Source organism: Empidonax traillii, unplaced genomic scaffold, assembly GCF_003031625.1.
Source record: "Empidonax traillii isolate 1590-97213 ecotype Southwest subspecies unplaced genomic scaffold, ASM303162v1 scaffold229:size1690559, whole genome shotgun sequence".
NCBI classification, from domain to species: Eukaryota; Metazoa; Chordata; class Aves; order Passeriformes; family Tyrannidae; genus Empidonax; species Empidonax traillii.
In genome coordinates, this window is record NW_020955422.1 from 1,170,191 (window position 1) to 1,190,036 (window position 19,846).

Consider the following 19,846-nt stretch of genomic DNA (forward strand, 5'->3'; position numbering starts at 1 on the left):
CTCCTGCAGAAGAGGAGGCTGCTACCCCTCCACAAAGCCTCTGTCGAGCCTCGGTGCTTCCAGCTCTGCTCCAGGTGTGCCCAGCAGTTTGAATGTCTTCATCCAACTCATATTCTAAAGCAGTTATCCCGTTATCCGTCACCCACGGATCTACCCATACCAGGAACCAGACGAGATGAGAAATCCCAAGTCAGGGCTCTACTGTTCTAAGGCTTTGTGCTCCTAGACCCACCCTCTAACACGAGAACTTATTGTTTTGGTTTCCTCCCATGCCTCCCCCCCCCCGCCCCTTTTATTCCTGCACACTCAGGTGACATTTTCCAACTGTTCCCCGCTGTTTGGACACTCACACCGCCTGGGACGCCGCGGTGGGACCCAGCTCTCACCGCACCGGCTGCAGCCGCGGTGAGAAACCCGCAGGGAGACCCCTAGTCCCCGCTTCGCCCCCGGGGCTGCGGGGGCACCGGCTACAGCCGCGATCCCCGTTCTGGCTCCCGGCGGCAGGGCGCGATCCGTCCCCTCCCGGGAGGCGCTATACCCCCCCCCGCCCCTGCCGGCGGCAGCGGGGCTTTCCCTCTCCCGATAAGCCACTCCCGCTGCCCGCGCCTGGCTCAGCCCCAGCCTCCCCCCCCCCCGCCGGCACACGCCGCTTCCCGCCGCCGCCCGCGCCTGCTCCGGGAGGAAGAGGGGCGGCGGTGACGGGCGGCCGAGCGGGACACGCCTTTCATCCTCCCCGGCCCGGCCCCCCGGGCCCCGCCGCCCACCGCGGGCGCGGCGCAGCGCAGCGCGGCCGCCGCGGCCCCGCCATGAGCCGGAGGTAGCGGCGGCGGCTCCTTCCGCAGCCGCCGCCGCCCGCCCGCCCCGCCGCCGCGGCGGCGGCTGGGCCCGCGATGCCGAACCAGAAGGGCGGCAAGGGCAAGAAGAACAAGCGCGCCAACAGCAGCGGCGACGAGCAGGAGAACGGGGCGGCGGCGGGCGGCGGAGCCTCGGCGGCGGCAGGCGGCGGTGCCTCGGGTGGCGGAGCCGGAGCGGCGGCCGCGGGCGGCGGCGGCGGAGCGGGCGGCGGGGCAGGCGGAGCGGCGGCCGCGGGCGGCGCGGCGCCCGGAGACGTCAAGAGCGGTGAGCGGCGGGGCCGGGCCCGCGGCCTCCCGCGGTGGCGCAGGCGGCGGAGGGGACCCAGGGGGCGGCGCGGGAGGACCCGCGGGGCGGGGGCGCGCCCGGCGGGAGGGGATGTGCGGGCGGGTGCCCGGGGCGGAGGGCGGGTGTCGCCCGGGGCCCTGCGCGGCTGCTTGCCGACGGGGGCTCCCCGAAACGCGCGGCGGGGCGGGGGCTGCGCGCCGGGGTGTCCCCGCCCGGTGTCTCTGCCGGCGGCGGTGCTGAAAGCGGCCCCGCTGCGCCGTGGGCCGTGAGCCTTGGGCGGCGGGGGCCGCCCCGGGAGCACGGTCCGCGGGCAGAGCGCATCCCCGGCGGGCGGCATTCGCATCGCCCGCCGGCAGCGGCCGCGCCTCGGCGGATTCGGTGCTCAGTTGAAAAATCCCCGCTTTATTTCATCACGATTGAAAATGGAGTCCTACTTTTCGGTCCGTTTCGTTTGCCGTTGTACAGCAGTTGGGTTTGTCAGGGTAACGGACTCACTTTTTCATCAACCATTTTATGGTGCTTTTGGTCGTTGGGTTGGGTTTTGGTTCGGAGCAGTTTTGGTAAGGTGTTTTCCTGCAGAAACTTGCGTTGCTATTCGTGTTTGTTTTACTGCAAAAGGAGGCTAAAACTAAAGGCAGCCGAGGATTTTATTACACTTTTTGCTGAGCCAAAAAACTCCACCTCTTAGGTCTGCTGCTGGGTTTACAAACTGTGGCATGGGGTCCCTACTCTTGACTTTTTTCCTTTCCCAAGTCGGATGTCAGCTTCTTACTCTTGATGCTTTACAAACAGTGAGAGGGTAGCTACAGTTGGTTCTATGCTTTGTGGCGGTAGTTTTGCCTTGGCTGCTTTTAACCACAAAGGTAGTTTCAAGAGCCATGGTTTGGTTTTCAAGATGTCTGATTCCCGTGTATTATTTAAGGGAAACTTTTCCTTGGAAATATTAGCAATTAATTACTTACACTTCAGCTCACATAGTGTTTGCCAGACTGCTTTTGTAAGAGAATCATGGAGAATGCTTAGAATTTCTCTTTTGGGTTTGTTTTGGTCTTTTTCTTTACTGTTTGCTTTAAGTGGTGAACGATGGGGAAAAAAAAAAAAAAAAAGAGAAAGAAAGATTACCAGGAGTTAGAGAATTTCTAGAGCATTTTTTTCATGACTTCAGTATGGTGTCCAGTATTCAATTTGCAAGTGATGTCTCACACATGACACCGTTGGCTTTCGTTTAGGTGGGGAAAAGCAGTGTTCGGAAATTTTTTTGCTCAAGCACAAGTGGCAGCAGAGGTGCGTTTCTGGTGTGGCTTTTTGCCTGTGAATAATGAGGTGGTGTTCCATCTGCAGATGCCCCAGAACGTGATGCCACTGAACACTGGGTAGTGGTTCACCTCGCTAGCTGGACAAGTTGTTAGTCTTCTTCAGCTGTTAGACTGTGTGCCAGGTGCCTGATGTGTCCTTCCTCTGTGCTGGTCAGCTTCCTCAGAAGTTGAGACTTGCTTATTTGAGATCTAACCTGAGATGCTCCTTTATTCTCTCTCCCCGCTTCTGTATGATTTAAGTGTTCAGAAACATGCTTGACTCTTTTGCCAAATTCCTCCCTTCCCCCCGCCCCCCCCCCCCTCACAACAGAGGTACAACATCAGCTTCGACATTTGCTGTAAGTGCCTGATCTTTCCCTTTACAGGATCACTGCATCTAGTTGTACCTTTCCTTTCAGGTAAGCATAAAGGCTGGAGGAGTAGATGTGCTTGCTAGCTTTATTTTACACTGACTACTGCCCATCAGATAATCCTGAGCTGTGTCTTGATTTGTATTCTCACTGGTAAGTCCAAAGCTTTCAACAGTTTTGGTTCAGGAGATGAAAGGAGAAACTGTTCCTGATGTGCTACAGAATTAGGAATCTGGCTCTCGTATGCGAGGAAAAGATTAGATGATGATAATGGATTCTCCGAAGTCTTCAAAACCGATGAATCTGAAATGAAGCTCTGTACTGTAGCCATGGCCTTGGAGGCAACTAGTCCATTACTAGACTCAAGACATTTGTAAGAGGCTGTGCACTTTAGGGTTGCTTGATCACTAAGCAGTTTATGGAGGATGTGGCCTGCTGCAGTGAGTGGTGAGGTTAACAGATTTCTGCTGTACACAATCAAGCCTCGATTATTCATGGGAGACTATCTGGGTTGCAGATTAAGTGTGCTGGGTGCAGGGAAGCTCTTTGCTGTGCTGCTTTTGGACTGTGCAGCTTTGTGCTGTGACTCCTGCTGCCCAGGTTCACTGGTCCTGTGGGTCCCCAGACTTGTTCTTCTCTCCTGCACTGTCACCATATGCTGTTCTAGAGTAATTTGCATATGCCTGGTATCATCGGTCTGCTACTCTACCTTTACCCTGGAAAGGCAGGGGATGGTCATAATAACATAACCTGTTTTCTTTCATTACTGTGACAACACAGTAGTATGCAGAGATGAAAGCATCAGATTTAATAATTGAAAATGTCTGTGCAAACCTTGGCTTTGCATCATGATGTCAGTATGACAGTCTAATTATGCTGTCACATCAGGACCCTGCTTCACTCACGAAGAAATACTGATTCGGATATGGGGTTTTTTAAGTCTTCACAGTTCATTCTGTGTTCCATGTATTGTTTCTACCCCCCACACATGTACCATTATGAAAGGGAATTTTAAATTTCCTCTGGGCTTCTCTGTGCAGCTCTGACTAGTGGTGCTATGTAGTAGGGAACTGCTGTTATAGCATTCCTTTATGGTGGAAAGTTGTTCCCTTTTACATTTTGATAAATATTGCTTCAATCTCTGCACGGTTTTCCCTCAAACTATCATTCAGTTTTTGGCATGATGACTGAGAAATACCAGCTTTTCTCTTGCCCCAAGAGGGCATTTATTTATGCTTTTTTTGTTGTTGTTGTCGTGGTGTTTTAATTTTTGCATGTTCTGAAATCAAATTGTGCTCAAAGGTTCTAGACTCGTACAAGGGAATCAGGAAGACAGAGAGCATAACCACTGACAGATGTGATGGTTTTTCTCCATCTTGCACTGTGATTTCATAGCAGGTATTGGGATGATGCCTAGAAGGAGGATTCACACTCTATGGCTGTGCCTTTCATTCCTCTTTCTTCAGTTAGACCAAGCAGAAATTCTGTATATAAATAGAGTAATCTTTCTTGATGAAAGAAACAGTAATTTTATGCGTTGAATGAGGCACAAGTCATGGGAGAGAGAAGTGTAGGGTGTGGGTAGACTAGTTTAACAGTATCATAGTGTGCAGGGAGACTGAGATGTGGTGTCACGGAAAGCCTCATTTCTTAGATTCTTTGTCTTCAGAGTGATTGAATAATGTTTCTAAAATGTTTTTAGTTTTCTAGGTAGTTTTCTGGGTTACTTTTCATAACCAATCTGAAAAATCTGAGCTATCATCATATAACATTATACCAGCAGCTGCATGGGATTGTGCAACCTCATTGACACCAGCATTCCTGATGGCAGTAGTTGGTTCCCTTCATCTGTAGACATAAAAAAATATAACATTTTGTGGATACTTTGCCCTCATCAGCAGAAGAGGACAATGATCCACAGGGTTTACTTTCAGGTCTGAACTCTGAGTAGCAAATTCGTATTCTGTTCCTGCCATGCTGAGACTGGGCAGTTTCACACCATCAGCTTCAGCTGTTTTATCCCTTTATCCTCTGAACTTCGTGCTTTAGTCTCCACATACCATTGTTTCTGACCCTAAAATTCTTTATTCTGTCAATTTGCTTTGGCCGGTTTCCATTTTTGGTGTCATTGTCCAGTAGACCCAGGTCTTCTTCCTCCACTTGGTGGTTGCTATCGTAGCATCTTGCTGCTTCATCCTCTTGTCCTTGTCACTCTGGTCTCTCCAGCACTGGTGCTGTGAAAAGAGAGGAAAAAAAGAAGCTGTCTCTCCTACCTGTATTCTCCCCTTTAACATGGGGTTCATTAAAGCCAGGTAAATTAAATTTAAAAAAAACCCTGTTCTCGGATCATTGTCTTAACAGTGTACTGGCCACCTGTTTTAAGACCATAATTTTTCCCCTCTGGTGTAGGTCAGCTCTTAAACTGCACAAGTGTCAGAGCTGGAAACTTAGTGGGTTGTCAGGTGGAGCTGCCAGCAGTCAGATTTGTTTCAGATTTGAACACTCTTCACCCAAGTTTCACAAATTTTTAAGACTTACGTACTTTCCAATAAAAATGTTAATGTAGAACAAGTGTATGAAGAAGAAAATCAGTCAGCACAACAGTGACTAATGTGTTGAAAACTGTGACTGGCCAGCAATTATGATTTACTAAATTTACTAAATTTACTAAAACCAAAAATTATATCCTGGAGTTGGGATAGTTAAAGAGGGCCAAAAAATTTGTCAGTGCAATGTTTAATTTAAAAATGTATTTTCAGAATATGAATTGTAGTAGTATTTAAACCTGGATTAATATTTGCTGTCAGATGTTCCCTGCTGCATATAACATCCAGTTCCAGTTTGGCACTCTAGTGATATTCAGTATTGGCACCTTCTGATTATTTAGCCTGAGGGAGTCCCATTGATATCAGTGAGGCCACCTGGAAAATTAAGTTTCTGTTCTGTTGCAGTGACTACAAAATTTAATACCTATAAATTTACTAAAGGGAAATAATTTTGCTTCATAATTCCATTGCATTCATCTAACTGCAGAAATCAATTGAATGCAGATTTTGCTGTCTCAATGCAAATCAGGCTCGAAAGGACTTTCATATTAGTTTTAGGATTTTTAAAACTATGCAGTTACATGCTTTGGTAGCAAATCATGTTCTGCAAATCTTTGCAAATGGAATCATGTCTATGGTATTAATGAATAAAAAAAATACTATCCTTTCATGCAAGCACGTACACACCCATTTAAGGTTTGGGGTTTTTTTAAAGTTATTTGTTATCAAAATGGTTATCAGTGCCCTGACAACATTCTGTGTTCATGTGATTAGTCATTGCTCAAGTGTAGCGCTTTCATGAGTAAGGGTTAGGCTTGATGTTTGTTCTGTTTCATACAAGGAAATGCAGGTTTTGAACTGATTCCTTTCTTTGTCTGTACTCATCCCATGTCTTACTCCCAGTGATCGAACAAGTAGTGACAAAACAATTTCTAGTCCTTGGAGTCATTTGTAAGTTTTCTTCAGCCTCGCTTACAACCTTGCATATTGAGACATCCTTTGAGATTAAAGTACTTTCATGACTGGCAGGCATCCATCCTTCTCCACTTTTTTTCCTGCAGCATGTGTGAGCGAAAAGAATAGAAATAAACCTTGCATCCAGCTCAGAGTAAAATATTCTGCCAGAGGAGATTTAGTTTGAATATTAGGAAAACATTTTTTAATAGAGAGAGTAATCAGACATTGGAATGGGCTGCCCAGGGAGGTGGTAGATTCACTGTCACTGGAGGTTTTTAAGATGAGACTGGATGTGGCACTGAGTGCCGTGGTCTAGTACCATGGCAGTGTTGGATCAAGGGTTGGACTTGATGATCTCAGAGGTCTTTTCCAACCTGGTTGATTCTATGATTCTGTGATTACAGCTAATCTTCAAAGTGTCTACAGTATAACAGCATTAGTAGGGCATGGGCTTTCTTTAACAGTTTTGACAGAAATTCAGATAATTCCAAAGAGGCCTCTTGAAGCAGTAATCTAGTCACTGGAGTGGGTAATTCCATTTTGAAAACTCGCGGGATCTTGAGTGGAGCACTGGCATTTCCTGGTAGATTTTAGTGACATTTATCTTGAGAGCATTCACTTTAACCTTCATCTCTTTCTCTCTGAATCTGTCAGTCTGCCTTCCTGGGCCTGAGAGGGATATTTCTTTTGTTCCTGTCTTGGTTGCCTGCTGGGAGAGGCAGTAGATTCTCTTAGAGCCTAGCTGTTGGAGCATGTCTGACACTCTCCATCTCCACTTCTTTGGTACTGATACCCGTTTTGGGAGCAGTGTGCAGTTGAGGTCTCTGTGTACTGCACAGATGCCAAGGATGGTACATGACAGGGCTGAGAGCCAGCGTAGCATCGTGAGGGAGATGTCTATAGGAACCGACAGCTCCATGCTCAGGAGCTGCTGTCTTGCAGAGATGCTGGGTACTGCGTTTCCTGTTTCCCACTGAGTTTCTATCAGCTTCTTTAGGCTTTAGCATGGGAAATAAAGTACGGTCTGTCACACTGAAACTTGGGAAGGATAGCCCAGTGACAAAAAGATCCCCAGACTCCAAACTATAGGAGGTGCTGATACCACTTGATTCAACCTATTTTCCTTTCTCTTCTGCCTTCTTGTGCTTTTGAACTGGGTCTAGTGGCTACCTGGCTCTAAATCTGGGTGAGTCCAGCCTGCAGCGTTTACATCTGTGCTTGGCATCAGGGTATCTACTGCATGCCATGGTTATCTCTTTATTCCCAGCATGAGTTAGAGTTTGCAGCTGAAAACTTACTAGGGCAGATGCATTAAGAGTCTGCTTAGCTTATTAAAATGTCTATTTCTTTAGGCACCAGTGTTAGTTCTCTATAACAGTTCAAGTTATTAAAAGCTCTTGGAAGACTAAAATGAGAGGATTTAGTGGTGGAAGTGCTCTTCTGTGAGGATGATTCATGTGCAGACTAAGCAACAGCCGATGTTCAAAACCACCAGTCTTGAGATAGTCACTAATTTCTGCATTCACCACAATAACAGTCACCAGAAAAATCCACCCAATGCTGAGGAGTGGAAGGAGTGTTCCTGGCTAGGGCACAATTGCTTATGGGATGGAGCACCAGTTGTTGCCTGACCTCATTTAAACCAGCTTGGAGTTCGCATGGGAGTATCAGGAGTGCATTGGCTTTAGTTGTCCTGGTACTGACACAGCTAGAGGCTTAGGCCTGTTCTCTTTGGTATGGTGAATTGGGGATATTTTCAGTTGAATTCAGGATATTACAGACCAAGCCAGGGCAAGATTTCTCCTATGCAGAGAGGGTCTGCACATCATAAGCAAAAACCAAAGCTGCTCATTGAATTGTTGTCTGTGTTAGGATGAAACATATTAAATGCAAAGAAGCTGGCTAAGTTGGCTAGATGGTAACTGTACAGATTATGGTGACTTGTACAAGACCGTGTGAATTCTCATATGATGGATTTCAGCAGTGTAGGCAGTTGGTCCAGCTTGGAGCACAGATGGCTGTGTAAACAAACCGCAAAATTATTGTGCAGATGTAAGTGCCTATCCTCCTTAATCTGTACGATTTTGTGCTCAGCTTTCTGCCTTCCTTTGGTGAGGTGATGGTTTAGCTGAGAGTGGGTGGTTGAACGAGAGCCTCAGATAACTGACTTTGTATCACATGTTAGTTGCTGATTTCAGAAACAGCCATTAGATCAGGCTGTGCTGTAAGTTGGAAGCTGTTAATGTGGCAGGTATGAGTTAAGGCTTTGTGATTTCCATGGCACCATTCTACTGTTGTGTAGTTTCTAGGCTTCTTATTTTTTTATTGTGAAGAGATTCCCTTGGAGGCCAAGTGTGAAATTAGCGTAAGTGAAGTGCATGGAGATAATTCTAGCACCCATTGAGCCCTTTGGGAGTCCTGTCATCTGAATTCCCAGGTGAATCAGAGTTTAGCAGCTCCAAATTACCTGAAACCGTTTTTAGGGAAAGATGATCGCTTCATGTGACTACTCACTTAATAGAATTAGTGACATCTTGCACGTGGGGTACAGCTTGTGAAGGAACTGGGCTGCTTATGGCTTTGTTCTCTTTAAGACCCTTCTGAGCATAAATATTCACTGCAGCTTACCCAGTCCTTGAGGGTAGGATTGAACTCCAGATTGGCACCTTAGTGGCAGTAGTGTAGGTGCTTTTGCATGTAAAGCTGTCAATCAGAATACCATAGTGATGAGGAGTTGTCTGGAGTCAGTGGCACTGTTTGTTGCTCTCTGAAAATGGAAGCCTCGGCTTCTCTTTCTGAGAACATGTGAGGGAGTCTCATGACACAGAAGAAAGCCCATGTTAAAGGCGGCTTACCACGTACTGCTATCTTGTTTTTTCCCCTCCCTCTTGACTGGAAGCTTTAATCTTGATCAATTGGCAAAGATTGCTTAAGAAGTTTTGAAGACATATCAGTCATCATCAGTGAGTGTTATCAGTATAAGCCATGAGCTGAGCTGTTTTGAAAGACTTCTCTTACTGTTTGTTAGCTGTTATTTGCTGTTGTTGCTTCACTGAAGATCCAAGCCTGCCTTTTGGATCCACTTGTGAAACATTTTTTTCTCATTCTATTCTTCTGCTACATTCAGGTTCTCAGGAAGGTGGTTGATCATTTCTGTATTGCCATATTATTTGTACCATTTAGCCAGTTGTAGGTATGCCAATACCATTTTGTCACATCTTGATAATCTTTTGAATATTAGATTGTATTCCAAGGTTCAACAAAGCAAACACATTGGACAGTTAGTTCAGGTTTTCTTTTTCTGTCTGTTTTGTTTTTGTTGTGGTGGTTTATTTTCTACGTTACAGCTGCATTACAGTATTAGCACAGTAATATTGTATGACTTCAATTAAAATAAAACTATGCTGCTAATGGCAGAGGAAATTTAGAAGATTCCTGCAGTTGGTTAAGAGGGAGTAGCCTTCCACAGGAATGACTCAGCTTTGGTTCAAGCTGGCAGAGTGAACAATTCCTGGTGTGTAGGGTTATGAAGAGAGCAGTGTTCATGGGAAAGCAGAGTAGAGGTTAAAGTGCTTGATTTGCAAAGTATGTGTCCCACTGATACCTTTCTGGCTTATGTAATGTGTTGGCAAATAACGTGTCCTTGGCATAGGTGATGAGATGCTAGAATAACAGTAGAACAAGAGCAAGCCATAGTAAATGTCTTGGAACTGAACTGGTGCCAAGACCTTACCTTTTTTTTTTTTTTTTTTTTTTTTTTTTTTTTTTTTTTTTTTTTTTTTTTTTTTTTTTTTTTTTTTTTTTTTTTTTTTTTTTTTTTTTTTTTTTTTTTTTTTTTTTTTTTTTTTTTTTTTTTTTTTTTTTTTTTTTTTTTTTTAATTCCTGTTTCCAGACCCATAACAACCTCCTGTTGCCTGACAATTGTTTTAAGATGACAGTAGGGCTGCCTTTTCTAGCAGCCACTGCACTTCCCTCTCCTCTGCCCCCAGCCTCACATGTTTAACACCTTTCTTGAGCTTTACCAGCAATGGCAAGTCTGTGCAGTGAGCTGAAACCTGTGCTGATGAGTATGGGAAATAATTATGTGTTTCTGTCCACTGACTGAAGAACTCTGGTGCTTAACACAATAGATAATGTGGGAGCATGGCGGGGGAAGAGCCAATTTTGCTTTAGGCATCTGCGTTGAAGACTTGGAACAAATGAGAGCAGTCACGAAACTGAAGCCATGGAATCATTTCATTTGGCTTACTGGGTGCAACTTTGGTTTTATGATGGGTGTGTAAACAGAAGTAAACAACATTCTCAATTTACTTCACTGGGGGAAGTTCCTCAGGCAGCCGTTGTTTTGCTGCTTTCATTTGGGTCATGAAATGGGAAGGATGGTCTTAATATACCCCCTCTCTCTTTTTATTAAAAGGTAGAAACCAGTTCATGTGGGCGTTTTTTTTGTTGAAAGAGGTTTATCTCAGATGTCTGTTTCTGTTCCTAGCTTTTACTGATGTTTATAAACCTTAACAGAAAAGCTGAGAAAAAGCCAAACAACCCAATCCAGCTTCCTTACAGTCTTCTGTCATGTCACTTTTGAAATAAAAGTTGATTTTCTGGTAGCTCTGTCAAACATAAAACACAACCTTGTTTAAGCAATGAACTATCGTTGCTCAAATGTATGTTTGTGTGGAATATTGTATGTTGCATCTGTTTCTGAAAAAATTTATGTACTGCTCCTTGCAACTGTTTTCAGAATTACTGTTCCAAATCACTACAGAGGAATATGAGAAAACCTTTATTTTTTATGTGGAAACATTACTTATTGAAAGAAGCAGCATGCGCCTGTAGTTGCAACTTGACAGCCTACACTGAAGCTGTTCCACTACACAAAATTGCACACTGTCTTGCTTTGTTCTCTTAGGTTGTGAAATGCACCTTGAAACTGAGAGTTAAATAAAAGCTCTTTTATCATTATTTTGGCATTCTTTTAGAAGGGGCGGCTAGAATAATGGATACTGCTCTCATACCAAGTAATCTTTCATTTTTCCTGAAGTTCAGTTTCATAACTTTGGAAACCAGAAACCTGTTGAGCTGCTACTTGGAAGCAAATTATATTTAGGTGACAAACCAGCTTGGGGCTGCAGGTGTGGATGGGCAGTTTGACCTTGTGAATTTCTATTTACTCAACATTATCATCTCTCTTGACAGTCACTAGTCATTGCTTAAAACATTAGAACAATACAACTGATTTTTTGAAGAATATCTCAAAATACATTTTTAGATGTGGAAAGTACAAGGACTTGATAATAAGAATTTTGGAAGTTTTGTACTACTCTAATAAGCTCTCTGTCCTGTCTATAAAATGGTGATTAAATAACTCAGACCACTTTTGAGAATGTGAATTGATGGGAACACATCTTCATATTTGCTAAAAAGTGGCTCCCATACTGATCTGACTGCTGTCTCTTTTGCTCCTAAGTCATATCTGTTGCTGTAAACTGTGAAAGTTGCACAGAAATAGCTGTTTTCTGTTTCTCATTTATTCTTTATGCAGGAACATGTAGCATGGTTATGTTTGGCAGGAGACATGGACGGAGAGAAATCTGCAAGGGTTGTTCAGTCCTGTACAGTCTGTTTTGTACAGATAGACCTGCTGGGAATTGAAATGTTAGGCAGAACCAAATGTTGGCTTGAGGCTTCTATATGCTTTTCAGGCAGTGAAGTTTTCTGCTTTCTTAAGTACGGGGATACTACAGAAGAACTTTCTACTGAGACAATATTAATTAGCCATGCCGGACTCTTCGGTTTCTCTTGTGGAAGCACTGCAGCAGTTTAATCAAGGCCTTCTGCAAACCAGCAGACTTCATAATAGCAAATCTGTATCAGTGAAAGCAGGTACTTTGACTACCATGGCATAAACCATGCTGTGGAGCACGGCAGCATGGCAGAGAGACCTGTTAGTTTTCTGTAGTATTTCTTATGCTGCTAAAGTGACAGTAGTGAAGTGTCAGGGGAGTGCTCAGAAGAGCTGAGTAGAGACGAGCTTCTCCTCTTAGCAGTGATGTTTTCCAAAGTGATCTCAATGCCACTGTTAACAATTCACTGGTGTCTTTTGCAAGGGGGAAGGCTTTTTCATTCTGTTGCTTTCTTCCAGCTGCTCTAGACCTGCTTTTTCTATGGTGATTATGTGATCAGCCAGTTCGCACTGGGTAGATAGAAGGTCAGATGATGGAATGTCTGAAGACTTCGTAATCATCTAGTTAACTTAAATGTTGAAGAAGACATCGCTGTCCAAAACTTGAAGCTTTTTTTGCCCATAGTTATGCTTATGCTGTATGGGAAGTTCCTCAAGTAAACTGACATCTGTAAGTTCTCACGGAGAAGCTGGAAAAGATCTTATTCCACAGTATACTTCGATTGACCAACTAGGAAAAGGGGAAAAAAAATCTGTTGGAAGTTGCCTTTACATTAGCATCTAGACACGCAGTATGTAATTATAATGAATAACTGTGAACGTGTTCTATGGAGAACATGGGCTGTGGTAATTTTTTTTTTCTATTTCAGTCACTTAGTAATTTCATTTTTTTGCCAAATAATGAAGAGTCTGTAAACTTCTCAGGGGGCTAGAGATCATATGTTTTTGTGTACAAAACAAAAAATATGTTCAGAGGCTAATCAAGAAAGCACTTTTTTTTGTCAGTTAACTATGCCAGTATGGATGAAGAAGTTTAAGGTCTTTATTCAATTCTAGACTTCTCTTTATAGTAACTTTCTCAGCTGTCAACCATACTTATGCCTGCAACTGTTAGAACATTTACTATTTGAAAAACAGGGAGAGCACAAGTGAATTTTTGGCATGTTCTTCCTGCCTCCTTGCAGTGGTGGAAAGGAATATGTATCAAGATAGATGAATACAGGAAATGCATGATAATTGTTCATGTTGGTACCTCCGGTATAGAAGAAACCTCTGAAAAGTCCCTAGGGAAAGCCTCTCTTATCTATGTTCTCTCCAATTTGATAATTTGTTTTTAATGACTGAACAAATCCATATTTTGAAATGAAGTAGGCTTTTTCTGCTTTAAAAGACAGTTTTTGGCAATGTTCTTTGCTTGCAGTTTATAGGCCAGTCCTTGAAGGAAAAGTGTTGCAGAAAATTCTCTGTGCAACTGGTCCACTTCTGGCATTAGAAACAGAGGCCAAGAAATGAGGTGAAGGATGTGGCGTCTTCCAGGGAGAGGCTCAGGAGAGGTTTTTTTGTCCTATTTGTGGCTGTTTCTTCTGTGTAAATAAGTCTTCAGAGATACAGTAATCTTGAGTTTACTGGAGGTAACCTTGAAGGTTTTGTTTGTTTATAGCATTTTACAAAAACTTGTTCGGAAGGAGCGAAACAACTATTGTGGCAAAGATTCCTTGTAAAACACCAGGTTTGTGTATTGCTGCTGGAGGACAGGTGATGATGGGTAGTGTGTCTGTTACTAAGAGTCTGAGTAAAAGTAAATGTGGCAGCGTAAAACCTATTATTCCACTGCAAATTACATTGTAGTATTTGTGCTAGCCTATAAGAATGGATTAAAACCGTGCAACCAAGTGGTGGTTTTCTCCCAGCTTATCAAATAGAAATTTAAAGTCCTAAGGGAAAAAAACTCTGGATCATGACTGTATCTCTCAACAAGGCTCTCTGTACCTCTGCTGTAGGTCTTTGAACTCTGGCTGAGACTGGCGAATGGCAGGGAGCTGTGCTGTGTTGTGTACATGGAGTGAGGCAGCACTTGACCACAGAATACCCTGAAGGAGTCTACTAGTGTTTGAATGCAGTCATAAAGAAGTCAAAAGGCAGCCTGACAGCCCTGTTGGATTAGTGTTTTCTTTCTGCCTCTCGATCCAGCATTTTCTCCAACTGCCAAAGAATTTGTTGAGCTGTGTGGTGCTGCCCAGAATTGGTCTAGTGATTACTTTAATGGTTGGGGCATCTTTTCCTCTGTAGGCTGCAGGTGTCAGAAATCACTATTGCAGTCTGGCAATATATTCTGTCACATTTGATTCTCCCCAGATCAGACAATTTATATGCTACCACAACAGCCTTTGTGCCTTATTTAAAGTTTGCTATTGTAGAGTATTATAAATGGATAAATGAAAACCAGTTTATGCCCCAGTGGGATATGATGGATTCCACTCCCTTATGGATCCCTGTACGGTCTCAAATTATTTATCTACATCTGCCCCATCCTCTCTGAAATCAGCTTCTGGAGGTGGTTCAGGGGTGCCTTCAGGAGCTAAATTTCGGACATCAGTAGCAGCTTTTCCTAATGCAGTAGTTGTGGCTAAGAAATCCTGAATCAGATCAGCAAAGTTACTTGTAACGACCACGTATAAGTTATGAGATTACCTTTTCCAAGTATGAATCCAAAGTTTTTTTAGTAAATTGTAATAAATCATAAATTTCTGGAAAGAAATCATAAGGTGGGTCATGAATGTTTGCTAAAGCTTGTTTTACTATGGGATTCATAAAAAGATGATCATTACAAGTGGAGGAATTAGGAAGACAGAAATACAGTGAAGAAATATTTGTAATACTTGAGTAAGCATCTGAAAAGTTCATATAGAAACTCCAGTAGAAAATTTCTAGCCCTTTTGTACCTCCCAGCTGCAACAGAGCAGCCAGCAATGGGAGTCATATGTAGTCCCGGGTACTTTGGTGAAGGACGAGAAAATTTCGTAAGTCAGTAAATGCAGAACATATTTTCATATAGCATTTTTTGCGTTAAAGCTGATATTATTGCCAGGAGATGATTGAAGTAAACTGTTGTTTGCTCAATGGTATAGCAAAAGCTGCTACTTAGATGATAAAAGACCATGTAGCATTTGTTTTTTTTAACCTGTCTGTGCTGCAGGAGTGTTTGGTTTGTGAAATTTAGCTATCCAGGAGGTCAGTGGTGATGAAATAGTCTGTATTTGCCTAAAGCAATGTAATGAAGGCCCTCCTTTCCGTACTAGGAATATAAACTGTTTGTCTTGCTTTTCAAAGTAGTCTGCTTCCTCCTCTCCCTAGCTGTTGTCTCTTGCTCAGTCCCAAAGAAAAGATCAATTTCTGCCTCTCCCTGTGACTGTGAAGCTGGGCTGTATTGCTTACTTGTTTTTCAAACAGTGTTCTCTCCATGTGGCCTCTCAGGCTTCAAAGCAACCCTCCAGAAACATTCACAAAGCTTTCTGCTTGCTTCTTAAGGTCTTGAAACGGTATCTGCAAACGCTTGAGGAGAGCTAATGCTTGTGAGGTGCTTTGGTTTTGAATACTAAACACACTATGATGTCGTTTTGTTTCTTTATTCCTTCATTTCCATATCTCCTTTCACATGCTTAACTCTTTTGGCAAATATTGCTTTTTGCAGTGACTCAGAGGTAGGTAATGCTTGTGGCCCCTCAGTAATATGGGCCATAAGAGCTTGTGTGTTTATCATGGTTTTTAAAAAAGTATTGCAATAAATAGACCATTAAGTTATTAATGTATCTGTTTTACCTTCCACAGAAGCTCCTTGTGCTACTCCACTGATCTGCAGCTTTGGAAGGCCAGTGGACCTGGAGAAGGATGACTACCAGAAGGTTATATGCAACAATGAGCACTGTCCGTATAGCACTTGGATGCACCTTCAGTGCTTCTACGAGTGGGAAAGCAGCATCCTCGTCCAGTTCAATTGCATTGGCAGAGCCAGGAGCTGGAACGAAAAGCAGTGTCGCCAAAACATGTGGACCAAGAAGGGATATGACCTGGCTTTTCGCTTTTGCTCCTGTCGGTGTGGGCAGGGTCATTTAAAGAAGGACACTGACTGGTACCAGGTGAAACGAATGCAGGATGATAAGAAGAAGAAATCAGTGTTGGAGAAAAGTACGGGAAGGTCCATGGCGGAGTCAGCAGAGGAGGCCAAAAAGGGCAGGCCGGCCAACAAGCCCCAGAAAGGCTTGAGTAACGACCTCCAGCGAAGGCACTCGATGGACAGGCAGAACTCCCAAGAGAAGGGTGTGATGGGCGGCAGCTACGCCGTTCGTTCACCTTGTGTCTCTCCTGGCCAATCCCCGCCCACCGGCTACTCTATTCTTGCCCCCACACACTTCAGTGGGCCTCGTTCCTCGCGATACTTGGGAGAGTTTTTGAAGAACGCCATTCACCTGGAGCCCCATAAGAAGAACATGGCTGGTGGGGGCATGTTCAGGAATGCACATTTTGATTACGGGGCAGCTGGCTTGCAAGCACATAGGTCAGGACACTTTGATGCTCCTGTGCAGTTTTTGAGAAGGCTCGATCTATCTGAGCTGCTCACCCACATCCCCAGGCATAAATTGAATACTTTCCATGTGCGGATGGAAGATGATGCCCAGGTGGGCCAAGGGGAAGACCTTCGGAAGTTCATCCTTGCTGCTCTCAGTGCCAGCCACAGGAACGTTGTAAACTGTGCTCTATGCCACAGGGCGCTGCCAGTGTTTGAACAGTTTCCGCTGGTGGATGGGACCCTATTCCTTAGCCCATCAAGACATGATGAGATTGAATATGATGTTCCCTGTCACCTTCAAGGTACAGGTTGTATGTCAGTCATGCTAGGTTTCATTAAATGATGGAACTGCCTTCTGTGCCTTGTACCCCTCCATTATAGATTTTCATCCCAATTCTGCATTTTTAAGGAGTTCAGTAAAGCCTAAAGTAACATCCAAAGTACTTGTGTGGATCAAATTGAAACGTGTAGAAGGAATTGCAAAAAAACAAGTACTGTGTAGGAACATCCATGCCTTGTGTCTGTGTTTACAACTAAAAGATTTCTTACCTGATTTCTGGGTAGACCATGGGAATGTTTTCCAGCCAATCTGTTCTGCATGCTCCTTTATGTGTTGAGAACTTCACTCCAAGATACACATCAACCTTTTGAATTTAAGAATGCAGTGCTGTAGCATGGGAGAAAGTTGTATTTGTACCACTGATGAGGGTGAGGTGCCTCTCATCTGCTTTCAGATCAGAGAATATCAGTTTTGTTTTATAGCAAACTATTTTTTTTTTAATATGGAAAAGACTATAGTGTGGCCTGTGTTAACACTGGCCTGGAGAGGTTGGATATAGTAAAGGTAAGCTTTTAGTATGGTGGGTTGAAGCAGCAGTGTAGTAGTAAGGGTTTTAGACTTATTTCCAAACTCCCACCGGTTTGAACTGTGTCCTGATCATTTCCCAGCTCTGAGATGAGACCAAGGCATGTGTTTTTTTATCTCCTCCTAGAGAAACAAATGAATGTGGGCCAGCATGAGCTTCAGCCGTTCCTGAAGGCTGTGGCCCAGACTAAGTGATCCGAGTGGTACACAGCTAGACATGCCTGTCCTGCAGCCTACTGGCAGCCAGCATGGCTAAAATAAGAGAGAGTATTCATAGTTTGGAGTTTAAAAGCATAGAATTATATGTTGAAAAGTGTGTTGGTAAGTGATTAAGAGGAGGTATTTTAACATTAAAGTTTCTCACCTTTCAGTAAAATTTTATATATCCCATGCACGGTCATATGTGTTATGTAACATTCCTTTGCTCAACGAAGTTTGTATTTTATTTTTTTCCTTTCCTTAAATCACTGTGCACTAAATCACTAAACTGTATTCATGCTGACATTATTGTTTCTGTCTTGCCTAATATACTTCAGGGAGAAAAAACAATAGGCAAATATACAAGCTAAAAAAGTTCGAGGATAAACAGAATATATGTATGTGAGATAGCAGTGCTTATTTGCTTTGGTAGGGAGTCAAGCACAAGGTGTTTGTCATTTTATCAGTACTAATAGCTGGTTTAGTAGTAGTGAAACTCATCATTTGTTCATGTTTGCCACTAAGAATGAAACTCTGTGAAAATTTCCTTTTTGTAATTAATTCTTCCTTAACTGGTGGATGATATATCTGGATACATATCTGAAAAACCTGCTCAGACAAGTTGCTGTGAATAATTAATTGTTAAAATTTTTGCCTCCTTGTCCTGGGTAAAATGGTTTGTTATCAGTAGTGCTCTTTGAAATGAAATTTTTAGGCTGTAAGGTGCTGTTCCAGACTGTTATTTTCTTTTAAGTACAGAAAATGACTTCTTTTATTTCAGGCGTGTTTAAGATACCAGGTGCCTTATTTCCTTTATAACAAGGATCCTGGAAATTAGGTGGTAGGGGAATGTAGTATCTTAATGTGCAGAAACAGTGCAGAGCCTCAGATGGGGAAAGTTATGTATCTTCTGTCACAACCCAGCTTCTGTGTGTAGAATTATTTGAACATCACCAATCTCAAGTGCTCACTTTGGGAACAGAGTTTATTATATTTGCACTTTAGTCTCATCACATCATGTTTTCTAGAGCCAAACGTGCCGATGTGGAATAACTCACTTTTTACCAGTTCATACTAGCATGTTTACTTAGTATATATATTTTAAGAAGAGTCTGGTTTTTCTTCTTGTTTTTCTAAAATGGTTGGCTTGAAAAAAACAAACCAAGTTAAACCCCAAATTATTAATTTCAGAAGTGTCTGATATAGACTAATCATAAATTATTAGTATTTTGTTCCCACGTATCTAGAAGAGATACAAGATGTGTGTCTATTAAATTACAGTTGTGATGTGTTCTGTACTTTGATGCTAAAGAGCACAAATTGCAATCCAAAACAAACACACATTATACACAGTCCTGTTATGCTGCTGATCTGTAACTGCACTACTGCTTAGCTTCGTGTTTTGTAGTAGCACAAAATATAGTATGTTACAGAATTAGTACACTGTGTCAGCTCACTCCTAATAGCCAAGTATTAAACTACAAATCAATTTAGTCATTACAAATCAGGCATAATCTGTGTGCCAGATCTTTGTAATTTGTGTAGGGTTTTTCTTGTTTTTGTGAAATTTGATCTCAGATTTTGCATCGGTGAGTTTAATCACATGTATGTAGTGAAAATATTTGATTTCCAAGTCTGAGACACTTGATATTTTTGAAAATAAATACATCTCAGGCTTTGAAAGTCATTGTGCATACAGAGCCTAAAGTCATGATAGCACTTAATATATTCATAGTTCTGAATGGCATGTTAAACTCTGTATGTGTAATATATAATGTTTTTAAATATTCTTCATGGTCAGAAGAAAATACATGAAAAAAACCTGCTCTTCTAACTGTTGCTTTTTCTATGTGGATTATTAGATCCTTAGTTCCCTCTTTGCTGGAAGATTCTGGCAAGTTTTTAAATGAATCTGTACCAAGTTTGCTAATAAGTTTCAGCAATTCACTTCTGTCAGATGGGGATGAAGCTAGGGCAAAATCCTGGTTTTAGAAACACATCAGCTGATCTTACAGCTTAACCTGGCATCTGTTCTTGGAGGTTTAGCAACTCCTTTTATAAAATATTTTGCTAAGTTCTACAAGCAAATGATGGAAGGGAGAGTGGGCAGAGTGATGACTAATTCCTGAGTTCTGCATCTGTGGAAAATAGCTTCAGTCAAATCCTATGTATTTCCCATAGAGAAGCTTTCTATACTTTTATCATTCATCCTTTATAAAGAAAA

The 19,846-nt window shown here is 42.9% G+C and overlaps 1 protein-coding gene across 3 annotated transcripts in view; it reads left to right on the plus strand.

Annotated features, from left to right (window-relative positions):
* The first annotated feature begins 827 nt into the window (after positions 1–827).
* Positions 828–19,846, plus strand: part of HECA (hdc homolog, cell cycle regulator) — a 32,582-nt gene continuing 13,563 nt past the window's right edge. For 2 of the 3 annotated variants that reach the window (XR_003571673.1, XM_027888011.1), the window contains exons 1-2: positions 832–1,119; positions 15,821–16,861. Coding sequence is in view for 2 of the 3 variants with exons in the window: in XM_027888011.1 (XP_027743812.1) it covers positions 891–1,119; positions 15,821–16,861 (1,270 nt within the window). In the remaining variant the exon portion in view is untranslated. Of the gene's footprint in view, positions 1,120–15,820; positions 16,862–19,846 lie in introns of all 3 variants that reach the window. The other variant, XM_027888012.1, reaches the window with a different exon arrangement.